Source organism: Hypomesus transpacificus, chromosome 23 (genome assembly GCF_021917145.1).
Source record: "Hypomesus transpacificus isolate Combined female chromosome 23, fHypTra1, whole genome shotgun sequence".
NCBI lineage: Eukaryota > Metazoa > Chordata > Actinopteri > Osmeriformes > Osmeridae > Hypomesus > Hypomesus transpacificus.
In genome coordinates this window covers 18,636,570-18,652,668 of record NC_061082.1, presented here as the reverse complement: position 1 = coordinate 18,652,668, position 16,099 = coordinate 18,636,570, and the positions used below count along the sequence as shown (strand labels likewise).

The following is a 16,099-nucleotide window of genomic DNA, read 5'->3' as shown; positions in this document are numbered from 1 at the left end:
ACCACAACATCATGGTACAAAAATGCTTTCCGTATGCAGTTTAAACATGCTTCAGTACAGCATTGGGTCGGTTTACATGGTTGGTTGAGAGATGTGTGTTGTTTATGCAATTTCAGCTGTATAAAGAGAGGTTTATTTTAAATAGTTTCCTCTGGTGAAGAACATTTCATTTTACCCATCAGATTGTCCTTCCAGGGTTTACTGCGCATGTGCACATTGATATTGCGTCATTTTTGTCACTGTAAAATCATACTAGGCTATTCTTTAATTTTAGACTGGTAGAACAATCTGATGAGGTATTTTGAACTATGATATCATCTTACTCGTTATTTTAGACTGGTAGGACATTCTGATGATGTATTTAGCATGATAAAATTATCCTACCTGTTTATTTTAGACTGGTAACAGTCTGATTAGGGATTTTGCACTGTCAAATCATACTAGCAGGATTTTCTGTCGATGTGGTAGGATGGATCGATAGATATATATATCGATTAATATAGCTATAATTTTGCGCTACGTTAGGAACATCTGACAAAGTGGGACCAGGACAAATCAACAGAACACCGATCCTGGATCGGTACAGAGAACTGCTTTCGTCACGTGGTCCGTTAATCCCTGTCACTGTCCCCGAGGAACGTTTCTGCTGTCACTAGCCAGAAGCACCGATCACGCTGCGAAATGGAGGTGATGCTTTCATTGTACATCAGATGTTAGGATATGTTTACTATGCAACAAATTGTAAAGACCGCTTCATTATATTTAAAGTAGCCGTCCGTGTCAAAATTTGTGATAATCGAAGTGCATCGTTGAATCCGGTGACTGCAGCTAACACTAGCTAGCTAGCTAGCCTCCTTCAATTCCTGTTTGACTCAAATCAACAGCCAGAGCTAGCTATCTTACATGATGCTACAATGTTACTTCCAGAATCGTCAAGGCCTCGATCGTTGCTGATCATATTTACAAGCTAGAGACACTGGTTCCAGACATCGAACAGACACGTGGAGCCAAATGTATCCACGTGTTGTCACATTTGTTACGATGTTATGAATTGCTGTTAAGTACAACGATGATGTTAGAGCTAATTATGTTTTGTATATAAATGTGAATCTTGCAGACTGGTGAAATCGTTCTTCACATTAGCTTCAGAGCTAGCCAGCTAATTTAGACTGGCTACCTAACCCCAGTAGCTAAATACGAGTGCGTCCCTTAATTCCCTCTTTCCATTATGAAGGTTTATAAGGAGTGTTATGAACCTTAATGATTACATTCATAAATGCGTTCCCTGTTCTTAGGATAACAGTCTATACCTGCTGGATGCGTTTTAGCCCAGTAGCACAGGTCAAAAGTGGGAGTGAGGTCAAGTGTAAAACTGTCAAGTCTGACACTGTAATTACTGTTTCCTTTTTTCCTAAGTCACTTATTCAGATTTTGCTTTTGACCCCTGTCCTTGACCTAACAGGGGCGTGAGTCCAAGGAGCCTGAACAACTCCGAAAGCTGTTTATTGGAGGACTGAGTTTTGAAACTACGGAGGAGAGCTTACGAGCCCATTTTGAACAATGGGGAAAGCTCACAGATTGCGTGGTGAGAAAAACCATTAAGACATTTCATATTTTCCACATGACAGATAATAACGAATGACCCTGATATTATGTGTGTTTTTAAAGTAACGTGACGACCTCCCCGCTGTCTTTAAGGTGATGAGGGACCCGAACAACAAGCGCTCGCGAGGGTTTGGCTTCGTGACGTACTCCTGTGGCGAGGAGGTGGATGCTGCCATGGGGGCTCGCCCGCACAAGGTGGACGGTCGCGTGGTTGAGCCCAAGAGGGCTGTGTCCAGAGAGGTTAGCCTACCCAGCTGAACTAACCTCGTGGGGCTAACCCAGTTAAACTAACCCCGTTTGAACGATTCACTTCTGACCCTTGGAATGTATCCCAGATTCACTTTCTGGGTGCATGTCAGTTGAATGAGAACATGTTGTGCTCATGTTGATGTGCCCGGTCTAAGGACTCCTCGCGACCTGGCGCCCACCTGACGGTGAAGAAGATCTTTGTGGGCGGGATCAGGGAGGACACGGAGGAGTACCACATACGCGAGTACTTTGAGACGTACGGCACGATCGACAGCGTTGACATCATGGAGGAGCGGCAGACGGGCAAGAAAAGAGGGTTCTGCTTCGTCACGTTCGACGACCACGACACCGTCGATAAGATCGTTGGTATGTTGTCGTTTTGAGTTTAAGAATTTTTTATTCTATTTTAATTGTACTTTTCAACGAAACGCGTGTAAACGCCTGGAACTATTCTCTGTGGTAAATCCTTTGGTTTACCTTTCAGCTCAGAAATACCACACCATCAACTCCCACAACTGCGAGGTCAGGAAAGCCCTATCTAAACAGGAAATGATGTCAGTGTCAAATCAGAGAAGTAAGTCTCCACAATAAACTGTTCCGTTTTTTGTTCTCTGCCACAAACAAAGACACGCCCTACGTAATAGAGCTGTTATCCTGTAAATTATCGACTCAACGACACTTTCAAGGGTACTGCCCTCATACCAAAGTCCTTAGTACAGTGGTGGAACTGTACACAGTTAGAGCAGCGCAAATTCTTCCGTGTAACCGTAATTGTCTTTTAGACAGGGGTGGAGGATCAGGGGACTACATGGGCAGAGGTGGAGGTTTTGGGGATGGCAACTTTGGCAGAGGCAAGTGCCCTGTTTTTCACCATGGCAACTACAGCAGCCGGGTGGGCGGAGTCGAGCGCTCTGACGGAGCGCGTCCCCCCTGTCTTACAGGAGGCTTCGGCGGAGGGCGCGGCGGCGGCTACGGAGGGGACGGCTACAACGGCTACGGGGGAGACGGTGAGCGTTCACAGACACTCGGCAGCGCCGGGGGTTCGGCAGGCGTCGCCGAAAACGGCGGCGGCGTCCGAGCCGCGGGCGTCTGGTGAGCGCTGCGTTTGCTGTGTCTCCAGGTGGGAACTACGGCGGCGGGCCCGGCTACGGGGGCAGCCGAGGGGGCTACGGAGGGGAGCCCGGGTACGGCAACCAGGGAGGAGGATTCGGAGGATACGACAACTACAATGATGGAGGTGCACAGAACGCGTTCGAGGTGTTGGCTAGTGTAGTTAGTGATCCACGAGCCACTGGAGTTGGGGTGTCCTGTGTCTGGAACGGGAGCTCGCTCGCTCGTTTGACACCTGTATTGAATTTCTTGTGGTTGATACTCAGGAAACTTCGGTGGCGGCGGCGGAGGAGGTGGACATTACAATGACTTTGGCAATTACGGTGGGCAGCAGTCCAGCTATGGACCCATGAAGGGGAACAATTTTGGCGGCCGAAACTCCGGAGGTCCTTACGGAGGTCAGTGAAGTCTTTAGCTCTGGTTACGCACTTAATTTTTCTTTTTTTACCAACAAATGTAAATATCGTGATTTATTTTCCCAGGCTAGGCACCGTTATTTACACTTTTTTCTGAGGTTGTGACAGGTTATTGTTTTGAACGGGCTGATCATCGTTCGTTACAGGTGGATATGGGTCCGGAGGTGGAGGTGGTGGTGGTGGAGGAGGCTATGGTGGCTCACGGCGATATTGAGTTCTGACGCTGAGGTGAGTTCCATTCGAATCAACATGCCCGACCTCACACAGCACAGTGAGCGTATAAGTGTAGAATAACTGTTGTGTTCTATCCTGTATCCATTCAACAGGCTTCAGATCTTAGCAGGAGAGGAGGGGTGATGGGAGGAAGCAGTGGTCAGGAAAGCTGCAGTTTAACGTTGAGGCAGTCGTCTTGAGAGCATTAGAGGAACACAGAAGCCAGACACGTTACTCGAGCTAAAATGGGAGGAGCTAATGCAAAAAAGGGGACTGTTCTTCAAGCTCAACAGCGAACCAGTGTAGACGTAGTACCTTTCCCACTTTCTGATAGATGTTTCCCCATTTACACATTTTCTCTTTTGTGTATATGAAGTGTGTGTGTATTGTGCCTGTGGTATCGGGAGTAAAAACATTTATTTTTTATTTTTTACTCTGCAGTCAGTTTTGAATGATGCGTTATGTTGCTGTAGATGTATTAGATTTAGATCTGAAGTCTTTTCATCTTTGTCACTGAAGAATTTGGTCAAAACATCCCAGGCATTGTAGGCTCATCTATTAGCTTTAGCCATTTTTATTTGAAGTTATTATGATTGCTTGTTTCTCAGTGTCATGTGTATTTTGATTTTGTATTTGAAGAACAGCATGTAATTCATAGTATTAGTGTAACAAGCAATTTTAAGCAGACTGGACATTAATTAAGGGAATGTTTGACACTACTTGTACACAGTAAACAGAAATCTAGATTGTTTAAATATTTTGAGAAGTGAAAAAAAAAAAAAAAAACAGATTAAATAAAATTTGTTTAGTAAAGTACTTTGAGGTTTTAGTGCGTCATTGGCTGAGAGAGAGAGTTGCATTTTTTTCTCCATTGCGTATTTGTCTGTAACAAAGTGTAGTAAAAAGCCATATCCGAGAAGAACCATTTTCTTGGAACTACTTTCAAAGATCTTTTTTCCCCAACCCCATGGCTCAATGGCAAGAGAGTCCGCTAGTCCCTAGGGTGAGCCTCACGATCCACCTATGCCAGTTTTGAGCTAGTAGGATTATTGCCACTGCCAGCCTCTTCAGCGGGATAGTATGGAACAGACTGTCAGACAGGACCTCTCCAGCCGCAGCGCAGTGGACGAGTCAGCATGTTGAGAGACGAGGCAGCTTCCACATGAGAGACGAGGCAGCTTCCACATGAGAGACGAGGCAGCTTCCACAGCCACGTCCGAGGAGGGGAGCGGGCGGTCTCCATGCCGTGTAGTGAGCCTCTCTCTCCAGGCTAGCTAAACGTCCCCAGCTGATGCTAGCGAAGAAAGACTAGGAAGTGCCGTACCTGGACACTCGGACATCCTGTTGAGTCAGATACACTTTGCCAGAGAATACTAGTTTTCAGACGTAACAGAAAAGAAAGACAAAAGGGAGTGAGTATTTCTCAAAAATGCTTACCTTTCAGAAGATGGAGCAGGTAAGAGTAACTACTTTGTTTGATTTACAGATTTGGAAAGAACCATTTCATCTGCTCTTAATGGCTGAAACTCTGTAAAGACCTGGTAACATGGAAGGTTCTGGATGGGTAAGACGGTATGTTTTTCAAAGTATTCTCCATGGCTGCCACTTGACACTCTTAAATGTACAATACCACACAGGTTGAACAAAAGCATTTGGTCTGTAAAGTATGAGAGAAGGGTTCGTTCACCTATTGTGTAGCCGATCAAATTGCACTTCTGCAAAGAATCTGAGGTTTCTGGAGCATTCCTTCAATCAGGCAGGTTTCAACTGGACACACTGTGTCTGAACCAGGGCCTCACAGTGGCAGGAACATTTCAAAGGAGACTTTTGCACTATTTTCTGACTGAAGTGCAGGGGCGTAGCCATGGGTAGGCCTGGGTAGGCACAGGCATACCCAAAAACGAAAATATCTCAGAAAAATGATGCACCGGGTGCACATCACAAAGTAAATAAGTAAAAAAAATGAAAAGATGCCTATCGATATTTTTCTAGGCCTACCCAAAAAGATTGTTCTGGCTACGCCCCTGGTGTAGTGTTTGAGAGCAGGGGTGAAACGTGGAGAGTCTTGAGTACTGTGACAGGATTCGTTCCCTTAAGCTGGCGAGGGCATTGCTCCCCTGCTCAGACACTGGATACGCCACACCACACGTATGGAAGCACCCTGTTCACTTTAAATTAAAGACAGACGCACACCCAGCACATACTGTTCGCACACATATAGTAAGTCTTGACGATAAACTGTGAATAAAATAAATGATGCATTCCAAAATTGACTTGTTTTTTTTCCTGAATAATGATATTTTCTCTCCAATTTCTTGTGATATGTGATATGCTCGGTATGGATCATAGCTGTAATTCACTCAGTTGAGAGTCTGACCACAATTTAATAGCTTGATCTGCACAACAGAGTAGTTGTGTCACTGGGTAACGGTCACACAATAACAAACCTTTAAAATCATTTATCAAATTAGGAGGTTGTCTTTTGTGGGTGGGTTCTTTTCTCGCTCTGTGTGAAATAACGTAGGGTATCAAAAGCTGAACTTGGGAGTGTACCTTGTCATTTTGCTATCTTTTGTTCGCTTTGAAGCTTGAAAAGAGAAGGGTTTGGTGCTCAAAGATAACGTTGGTGAGTGAAAGTGCATCCAAGTACAAATACTACCGAGTGCTGTGCTTTCCAAAGTGTTTATCCAGTGGACCTTTGTAAAGTGTTCAAGCATAGTTCACATGGAGTTGAACTGAACAATAGAGTTACTGTGGCATAACAGAATGAATGCTGTGTTGTCCGAGCCTGTGTACTGTACATGACGGGCTCTGTAGCATTAAAGGATTCGGGTCATCATGGGCCAGATTCAGTTGAATGCGCAAGTCTCTGTTCAGTAAAAAGTTGGGTGATTGATCAAGTCTAAAATTGTACAGAAACTTTGTGCTTATCCATATGGACTATTCAGTCTTTCGTACAGCCTTTGGTTGAAGGAGAAATCACGTGGATTGTTACGTAATCTGTCTCCAAAACCATGTGTCCATCTGGTACCCATAATGTGGCCTATCTGCCGTGTTTTTCCCAGTAAAGTTTCCAGTGTTTAGTCAAAGCTGAGTTCCAAGTCAAGCACGAGATCGATCGTCTATACGAATAGTTTATTATAAAGCACGAGAGAGCCAGGAGATAAAAAAAGATGGAACTGCAAATCAAAAAGTACAGTTTATAAAATAGATTTAAGTAACAGTGATTGCAACAAAATTTGCAGCATACTAAAACGTGATATATATATATATATACAATACATTTTCATATCTCGATAGCAAACAATGTGAATATTTACAAAGAATGTCAGTAAAAGAATCTCTGAGGAAAATAGAGAGCAGTACAAAAGAAATAAAATATCAAAATGTGTCAATAGAGATCCAGAGAGCGAGCAAAAACTATATAATAGTTCTGCTATAATAGTTCTGCTCTTCTAAAAGCCAAGCATCTACAAAGTTATCCTTGCATAGAGTTATTACCATGATAACGCTGTACCACGTGATAAAGCCAATTGGTGCTAATTGGGACCGCTCTTGAGTGTCTTTTTGACGCGAGGCACGAGGAACACGCTGCCGTCGGTGGTCTGCTGCAGGGAGTAGTCGGCCGGAGAGTAGGAGCGTCCCTCCTCGTCCCTCAGCAGGCTGAACACCTCCAGATACAGGGTGCTGAGCTGCCTCTTGGCCTCCCTTAGGCTGCCCGCGTTCAGCCTCTTCTCCTCCAGCTGACGCTCCTTCTCCTCCTTCAGGGAGTCCAGGTCGTACTCCAGGCCCACGATGTTGTCCATCTTGCGCTTGCGGCAGTTCTGCGCCGCCACCTTGTTCTTGCCCCGCCGGCGGATGTCCCGGACGAGGGCCAGCTGGGCCTCGTTAAGCTGGTGCTTGGACATCATCTCGTTGAAGTCGTCCACGGGCAGGTTGATGACCGTGTCCACGGTGAAGGGGATCTGCAGGGCCTTGGCCTTCTGCTCGTCTCTGGAGAGACGCTTCTCCGAGCGCTTCTTGGGCTTGTCTTTGGTGAAGGGGTGGCTGCTGTGACCCGTCTCCTCGTCCGGTTCCGTCTTGTTCGGCCGGTGTTTCTTCACCCGCTTCTGGGCGGCGGGGTCCGACGCCAAGAGGGGCTGCTTGAAGCCGTCCGGTTGGTAGTTCAGGGAGAACATCTCCGAGTAGTCGGATTCGGCGCTTCCGGGGTTGCTGTCCATCTCCTCCATGTCCGAGTCGCTGAAGCCGTACGAACCGTCTCCGTACACCGACTTTTCGGGGGAGCTGGCGTTGGGGCTCGTGTTAAATGACACTCCCGAATCCGAGTCGGGGCATTCGGTCACGACTTCGACTTCCCCTCGGTCAAACATCTCCCCCGGAGACAGGCTCTGCGCGTCCATTGGTTTAAAGGGCGGCTTGCGGGCGTGGCCGGCCAAGGCGCCGTCTCCCTCGGCCTGGCCGTGGACCTGGGCGGCGCTGCTCATCTCGCCGGGGACCTCGAGGTCTGGGTAGAAGACGTCGCAGAAGACGTCCGTGCTGAAAGTCGCGTTTATCTCTGGGGCTTCCAGGGTCATCTGGCCCAGGTGGTCGGGGGGGGCCCCGGTCGGGAAGGCCCCCTCGAAGCTGTGGACGAAGTCCCGGGGGCAGGCGTGGGCCGCGCCGGAGCTGTCGTCCGTGTGCTGGGGCAGGGGGTAGAAGCTGTAGGCGGGGCTGTGTGACTGTGGGCTGCTGGTGGGCAGGTACCCTGACGTGTCCAGCAAGGTGTCCTCCATTTGCATGTTCAGGCACTGCTGCGAAACGGGGAACAATTCCAAATGGTTTAAAGCCCCATGGTGTTGGATAACAAGCTTTATACAACAAGTTGTGCCAGGATTATGTCTACATTCCTAACAGAGAATGTTCCTCCCCCTCAAACGAACACAAGGACCCAAGAGAAGGAACTAAACAAATGCCAAAGGGGTTCGGGCCAGTGTTACTAGCTAGCCTTACTGGAGATGAGTGACTCGTATGTGTGTAGGCAAACATGCTTCCGTGTCATTATCTGCTATGTATTTCAAAGCTATTATGTTGCTACCATGGCCACAAGGCCTCCTACTGTCCCGTCCCCCGCCCCCCCCCCCCCCCCTCGGATATGAGCAACCCTCTATGTCGAAACCCGATCTCAGAGGAATTAGCTGTGTGCATCTGCCTCTGCCTACGTATATATGCCCCTACTCCCACAGGCTCAACAAAGGTGCGCTTGTGCGCTGGTGCCTGCCTCCTGCCTAGGCATTCTCTGTGGGTGTTTGCTCTGCGACCGCGACCGCAGGGGGGGGGGAGAATCTGCCTATTGTACCTGCAGCTCAGGGAGGGACAATAGCTCCATCCAGGCCTGCTCCAGGTCTGGGGAGGTTCTCTGCGGGGGCAGGGGGTCTGGGTGGGCCGGGGTCCGGGCCACATGTGGCTGCTCTGGGGCCATCATTGTGTGGCCGCTGGCGGGGGCTGGAGCCAAGGCTGCGTCCGGGCCGGCGGGGGTCGGCTGCAAGGCAAAAGTGGATTTGATCGGGGCGACATTTCGACGAGGCGTTTTTCAAAATGCTTCGAAAACAAGAGGATTTCAAGGCGCTGCGTTAGCGCTCGCGGTGGGTTGTGTAAACAAGGAAGTGTGTTGTTGGTAAGAACAGACAGAGGAAACGCTTCAGCCAGCGTTCTTACCTCCGAGTTCTCTACCAGAGGGAAGGTCTCCGCCAGCAGCTGCATACACTCATCAAAGGACATTGCGTCACCGTTGTCTTCTGTAAAACCAACATCCTGAAAAGAAAAGATTCAGGGTTCGTCATTCAGAAGAGTGGAATATTCCTGTTCTGCCACACGTATTATCCACGTTGACAAAACGCTGTCCCCTCCTTAGGAAACAATGAGGGAAGCGAAGCCGAACTCGACTGCACGCACAGCAGTTTCTAAAGAGCTAAAACCTCCCGATGCAAAACTCCAGAGCCACCTGTGTTTCTCTAATTACATGGGATGGAGCTGGTTACCTAGCTACAGCACAGCTGCGCCCCAACTGAGTGCGAAAGGAGTGGCCAGCTTCTGACATGACTGATGGTTGTGTGTGTGTGTGTGTGTGTGTGTGTGTGTGTGTGTGTGTGTGTGTGTGTGTGTGTACCTGTGTAATCTCCGAGGGCTCGTCGGCGGCCGCGGGGGCAGCGGCGGCGCGGGGCACAAACTCGCCCGTCTCCTCGTCCAGCTGCAGCTGGGCCAGCAGGGCCTTCTCCTGCTGCCTCGCCAGCTCCTGCCTCTTTGCCTCCTCCGCCTCGAGCTGCCTCTGCAGCTCGCGCTCCTTCTGCCGGTGGCTGTAGTCGAACACCTCGCGCCGCGCCCCCAGGTCGATGTCCTGCCTCCACAGGATGTCAATCAGGTCCATGTCCTGAGAGAGAGAGAGAGAGAGAGAGAGAGAGGGGGGGGGAGAGAGAGAGAGAGGGGGAGAGAGAGAGAGAGAGAGAGAGGAGAGAGAGAGAGAGAGAGAGAGAGAGATAGAGAGAGAGAGGGGGAGAGAGGGGGAGAGAGGGGGAGAGAGGGGGAGAGAGGGGGAGGGGGTGAGTGTGGCTTGAGAGACACAGCCCCTTACTGGTGCAGTTACGGGCTGCTGCTGTGCCCCCAGGCTCTGCACCGAGGGGCCGCGCCCTCCTCTGACGACGACAGGCGAGGAGGAAGAGGAAGCCGCCTGAATAATGAATGCTGCTTCTCTGTTTACGGAGCCGCGTCGCCACCAGAGGGGTGAGGACACGGCGTGGCGTGCGGCCCGTCGCGGTTGACAAGACACGGGCCACTCTGGCGGACCACGTCAAATGAACACGAGGGAACTGTAACCGTGGCACCTGGTACGGATCACACTGCCAAATACATGCCAGTTCATACATGACTGGACAACGTTCACGATTTAGGGCTAATTTATTGTAAGATGATCTCAACTTCCGCCCATCTCTTGGCTGTTGGAATCCTATTGCTGCAAGCTGCCCTTTTTGATCAGGAATGTCCAGCCATAGCCTGAGCTAACTGTGCAACTCCATTAGGCCTCTTAACATACACAGAATTTAGAGAAGGAAATGTTTCACAAAGTCGGCGGGATGTTGCATGACCCCAACATGTTTGGTCACAAGCCGAGCTCGGAGCATGTGACCTCGTGTTTATCAGTGGCTGTGGGTAGCTTCAGAGTCACAAGGACAGACCCGTGTCAGGAGAGGAGAAAGCAGAAGGTGGCGTTTGAAGAAGCGCTTGAAATCGGTTTCTGCATTTTCCTATTCGTATCCAATCACAATCACCCAAGTAGTTCCTAACATATAGTCTGGTACATTCTGGTTGAAGGCAAAAACGAAATATCCAAAGCCAAAAATATGACAAAAACATGTTGTTTTTTTAAACTATACTTCTCCTACATGTACAGTATGATACTGTGAACAGTAGATAGTGTGTGAACTTGCATCAGCAGCTGTGTCTCCAGCAGTGTTTACCTCAGTGTTGCATCAGAAACTAAACATGGCCATGACCACAACCTGTGATGTCACTCCGGCTAGCCAGGTCAAAAGCCCCACCATTAATCACACAGCAGCTTGATGTGCACACAAACATGCATTATGGCCATGGGAGATGGTGGATCATTACAGCTTTTGGGGTCAGCCAAGTTTTACTGACACAAACAGGCCATTAGGTCCATTTGTCCCACGTCTTAAGTGCTCACACGCCACAACATCTACATTGTTTCATTGTACGTGCGCTTTTTCTCAGTCTGAAACCAGCTTGGACGACGACTTTCCCTGAGACGACTCGACATCTTCCTTACCACCCGTAAAGGACAGAAGACTTCCGGAACATGCGCACATAAATCGATGATCAAAAGCTAAGACTTGTTCATCCACGATGCTTGGCACCATGTTCATCAGGCCTTTGAGTCTACTCAATGTCAGATGACGGAATGCTTCTTTTACTGGGTGTCGGAACATGTGTCACACCTTGTGATGGTTGTCTTATCCACGCTATAACTGTGTTGTAATCAGATATACTACACCACGCATCGGTGAACCGATCCTTTAGATGGGAAATGAGTTCCTAGAAATTTAATGTATTCCAACATTAAAGTTTCAACATGTGGGTGAACTTCAGCCTACAGACCGCCTGAATAGGCCTGAGTTAAACCAGTTTTGTAAGAGGAACCAGCGCGCTATGACGGCCTACCCCTCACAGGCCTAGCATGGAGGCTGCAGCGGGGACAGTAGGCATACAGTTGAGGGCTTGGTTGCTTTGTACAAGGTTATTCATGGACTGTTTTGTAAGCAAATATTTACAGCAGCTTTTCAGGAAACACAGGTTTGGTTTTTAGACTGCCTTGGGACGCAATTCCTGACATAGATGATGAAATCCTGCTTTCAATGCTTCCGGAATACATTTACAGGCACAAATCAGGAAGTACAGTGACAGGCATAGTCCCTTGGGTTTAATGTATTACTTTGGCCAATCTTTAGTTTTATAACTTTGACCAATCTCTAGTTCTATGATAGGATAATGACTTTTTTAACAGCTTTGAAACTGTCATCTGGATCTAAAAACGATCTGACTGGGTCTGTCGTTTCTTGTTAAGATTACGCGCTGCATAAATATGTTGATAAATAAATCCAAAATACATGGAAACAACTATTGTTATCCAGCAGCACTTCACTCAATAGGGCCTCCTGGGATTGAGCAATGAGCGAAGCAGGACCAAAGGTATCATGTTAGTTACGGGATCACACGCAATGGGGCTCCTTCACACGCGAGGGGGGCTGCGACGGCCAATAACCAGGCCAATCAAGACTAGTTTGTAACAGAACAAATTGGCTATGAATTTCATCATCGTCATTTTGCCATGTTTGGCCTATGTCTTGCTGCACAGAAGGACGCTAGACATTTAACGGCAACTTTCTACGTGAAACTTCACCGCTATTTGAGTCGTTTCTCTGCGGCACTTAAATGACTAAGCACATTTTATCGTGGGGAAAGTAGGCTATAGTGGTAGCCAAATGAGAAGAAGCGCATAGGCTACAAAGCTGCATGTGAAATGCACGGCACACTAGAAATTCATAAAATACAAATATTCCAACAGAATCAAGTTTACCACACTGGTATTACACATTAGTAGCTAAGTAGCATTATTAGCATAATTTGCCTATATGCCCGTTTCAAAAGCGACAATAAGAATGAGGGCGAGAATAGTGATGGCAAGAGAAGCTCTTATAAGCTCTTAACTCGTCGCCAATGAATTTAACTACGTTGACAAATAAAACATATTCCATGTTACTTTCAAAGTGGGCTGTAAGGTCTGTTAAAAAAAACGAAACAACCAGAGCAGGTGTTAAAATGACCTCAATTTTCATTAAACAAATAACAGCATTAGGACCTTTACCTGTTGACTTGTAGACATTTTAGGTGTCTCAATTTCCATAACAATGGAAAATAAAGTACTGTCTTCTTGCAAAGAAACGCCCCCTCCCAAACTGTTATTTGTATTCCTTTGAGGCAGTGTAAAATGGTGGTCTACCCGAAGACGAGTCTGGCGCAGCACGTTTGGTTTCAGAGGAAATAATGCTTCTAAATTCTTATGAAAATTACGGAAAACCCTAGGCAGCTGATGGTGGCCACGCCCACACAGTCCGGCAGCCAGTCAAGCGCCCAGGCTTCTGGATCAGCGATGGGATCGTCCCACTCTCTCTATGTTATACAGGACCGAAATATAAATTGTCTGTGAACAACATGATCCTTATCATTAAAACAAGTTTACATAATGGCAGGCAAGGCTTTACGAAACAGTCGGTGTTTTACAACAAATGTCAGGGATGTTACACAGACTCTCTAGCCTTTTTTCGGTCATAAGCTACTCTTTCTTATTCAATACCCAAAAATATAATTAGGCTAAGCTGAACCAATATGTCCACACACTTTATGTACATTAAAAAACGTTTGACGGACAAGAAGAAAGATATAAGAAAGATATGCTGAAGATGACCACTGATATCACAACGACACTTGACATTGACAAACTTGAAAGTTAGTTTATTGCATGGCGACCTCTTCCGGCTGTCACCTTTACATGCACAGAGGCCCGGAGCCTTCAAGCGCTGCTTCTGAATTTCAACAATCGTGGTGCATCTCACCTAAATTACAACCGAAAAATAGGATGACTCGCAGAAATAGGAGCTACAAAGCAAGAACTTTCGTGGCCCGGAAGTGTGTATCATTGTTGTCCTTGCAGAGTCCTGAATGGTAATCTTCATAGGAAATTAGCCTACACAGAAACAGTAAAACTGGTATTATTGTTTGCTAAGCGTTTCTCAAGATTTTCCACAATGTGCCAGATGCAATGTGCTGCCGGCTGTTAGAAAGCGCAATGGATTATTGACAACAAGGAACTATTCTAAACATTCTGGCGCCTCAATGCAAGAAATATATTGACACCGTTGCACCATGCAATTAACCAGCGTCTGAAAGATGTCTAGGTAATGAGGTGGGCTTTGTCCCATGCGCTCTGACACGTATCTGTAAAGAACCTCACTCTACCTCTACCTCTCTACCTTACCTACAGTAAAGCCCACTGTCCCCACTGTCTGAAATTACACTAAAAAGAGTATTTTTTTTCTGACGCGCGCTCACGAATACGCGTTCACGTTTGGCAGCTCCACGTCGACATTCTTCCAGCTGCAGACTGAACTGCACAGGGCTGTTAGAAGAAGTAAAGGCGACGTGTAGGCACCTTACAAATAGTGTACTGCAGGTTCCAAAGAAGGACGTCAACCGCTAAATGAAGCCAAGAAAACGACAGTCTTTCTTGATAATTTGTTCAGTATCCTTCACAGCCTGCTGCTTTTGCATTTTATGATCCATTTGCCCTCGTGCTGGATTGCAGCTGGCCCCATTTAACTGCTTCCACTTCTCTCAGGTATAGTATTATTATTAAAAGCACCTAACTGTATAGCTTTAATGTAATTGTTTGTCTTATGACATAATCTAGTCGTTGGGCACCATGCTGTTCGTACAATTCTTTAAAACCACTAGCTGGATTTTGCACTTTGAAACTTCGAGACAATCAACGTAAGATCAAGTTCTCAAAACTGACCTCAAGCTCATACAATGGGTTTGTTTTTTTAACAAAATATCGTTGTTTAATCGTAATGGTATTTTATACGTTTTGTTCATTCAAATTCTGTCAGCAATTTTATAACATAAAATAACTAGTTGAAAGTTACATATTACATGTGGATGCATTAGGCTACCCCTTGTGTAAAAAAGATTACCAGAAAGAAAGCATGCTTCCAAATTTGGGACCTTTAGACACGTCAGCTTTTTCATTCACTGACTGACCTGCTTTTTAACTTTACACCCTTGAAGATTGTCAAGGTTGAACTGTAAAAGTAAACACCAGTGAAAGGTATTCATGCTCCCTGGCCTGCTGTAGCCTAATATTTTGATATGAAACCATTTAGGAGGTCGTGGCTGGAGGGAGAGAGTGAAAGTCCATTCAAGTCTCCACCAACAGGTAGGCCCCTCTCAGATTACAGACTGTGGTGTCATAGGTTCAGTAAGATCCAGCTGTCCACACTTTGCAGTTCCCTTTGCACCTTTTCCTATTTCCTTATGTGCTTTCATACAGTTGAATAAAGTTTTATCTAAAAACGTGAATAAAAATAAATAAAAAAAACGTAATTTTCTACTGAAAAACCTGCATTCTGAAATCAGTGAGATTCTATTAAAAAACAACAATGTGAATGTATTATTGACATGTTTTCCATTCTTTTGTTTCGTGCACAGAATCGCAGGTAAATGAGTGGTGGAGCTGGTCGGCACACTGGAGTAACCTGTGATGTGGCACTATGGCTTTCCAAGTAAAGTTCTGTGGTACACTTAGACTCTGGTTGTTTGCAGTCAGTGCATTACAGAACTTTGTTTTGGGAGTTTGGTTCTGGCCTGAGGGATACAAAAAACATCTGGACAGTGACGAAATAATTCACAAGCGACACACATCGTTGTGTTTCGGAGTTGTTCTTCTGAGAATAAAGTTTGGTGCCCGGTTGGTTCCCATGTGTTTACATTTGCATTAATTATGACAATAAAGACACAGAAGTCTAAATGTCCAAACTACACTATTGTTGCACTACAGTTGGGATGAAAGTTGCAGTTGTAGAATGCCTTTGAAGAATGTTGCATCATATTTAGTAAGAACACACAGAACCATATGGACTCAGCAGTCCTGCATGACTCAACAGAGCGGTGCGATGGAAAGGTAAACACAACCACTTGGCTAAAGCTACTTTGTCGTGCTAACCCTACAGTGTAAGGTAAAGGTTGGTGTGTGTGTGTGGTTTGTGGTTGTACAAACCTAAATGTCACGTTTCCAATTTAGTTGTTTCATAATGTTCTCTGGTGCCTTTGAATTTTTGTGTGAATGCTGACCGATGTTCTCTGATGTTTGAACTAATGGAATAATTAAATAAAGCTTGGTG

At 46.4% G+C, this 16,099-nt stretch overlaps 2 protein-coding genes and 1 long non-coding RNA gene across 8 annotated transcripts; 2 read left to right on the top strand and 1 right to left on the bottom strand.

Moving 5' to 3' along the window:
• The first annotated feature begins 204 nt into the window (after positions 1-204).
• Positions 205-5,845, top strand: hnrnpa3 (heterogeneous nuclear ribonucleoprotein A3). 5 transcript variants are annotated; one of them, XM_047046395.1, is made up of 12 exons: positions 207-296; positions 526-687; positions 1,463-1,585; positions 1,699-1,845; positions 2,010-2,220; positions 2,339-2,428; positions 2,637-2,705; positions 2,796-2,861; positions 2,975-3,091; positions 3,231-3,362; positions 3,527-3,608; positions 3,707-4,409. In XM_047046395.1, the coding sequence occupies exons 2-11, from the start codon at positions 682-684 to the stop codon at positions 3,592-3,594; spliced, it is 1,029 nt and encodes a 342-aa protein (XP_046902351.1). In that variant the 5' UTR covers positions 207-296; positions 526-681; the 3' UTR covers positions 3,595-3,608; positions 3,707-4,409. The 5 variants fall into 5 exon arrangements, with proteins under 5 accessions (XP_046902350.1, XP_046902348.1, XP_046902351.1 ...); XM_047046394.1 differs by lacking the exon at positions 3,707-4,409 and adding an exon at positions 5,080-5,845 and having other exon boundaries at positions 205-296; positions 2,637-2,861; XM_047046392.1 differs by having other exon boundaries at positions 206-296; positions 2,637-2,861.
• An 866-nt stretch (positions 5,846-6,711) lies between these two features.
• On the bottom strand, positions 6,712-13,206 carry nfe2l2a (nfe2 like bZIP transcription factor 2a). 2 transcript variants are annotated; one of them, XM_047046391.1, is made up of 5 exons: positions 13,009-13,206; positions 9,739-9,999; positions 9,288-9,383; positions 8,929-9,111; positions 6,712-8,383 (listed from the first exon to the last, which is right to left on the bottom strand). In XM_047046391.1, the coding sequence occupies exons 1-5, from the start codon at positions 13,045-13,047 to the stop codon at positions 7,133-7,135; spliced, it is 1,830 nt and encodes a 609-aa protein (XP_046902347.1). In that variant the 5' UTR covers positions 13,048-13,206; the 3' UTR covers positions 6,712-7,132. The 2 variants fall into 2 exon arrangements, with proteins under 2 accessions (XP_046902347.1, XP_046902346.1); XM_047046390.1 differs by having other exon boundaries at positions 6,712-8,380; positions 13,009-13,143.
• Positions 13,207-14,262: 1,056 nt separating this feature from the next.
• Positions 14,263-16,096, top strand: LOC124485082. Its single transcript, XR_006958035.1, has 3 exons — positions 14,263-14,538; positions 15,083-15,135; positions 15,408-16,096. It is a non-coding gene; the product is annotated as an uncharacterized LOC124485082 (long non-coding RNA).
• Positions 16,097-16,099: the final 3 nt, after the last annotated feature.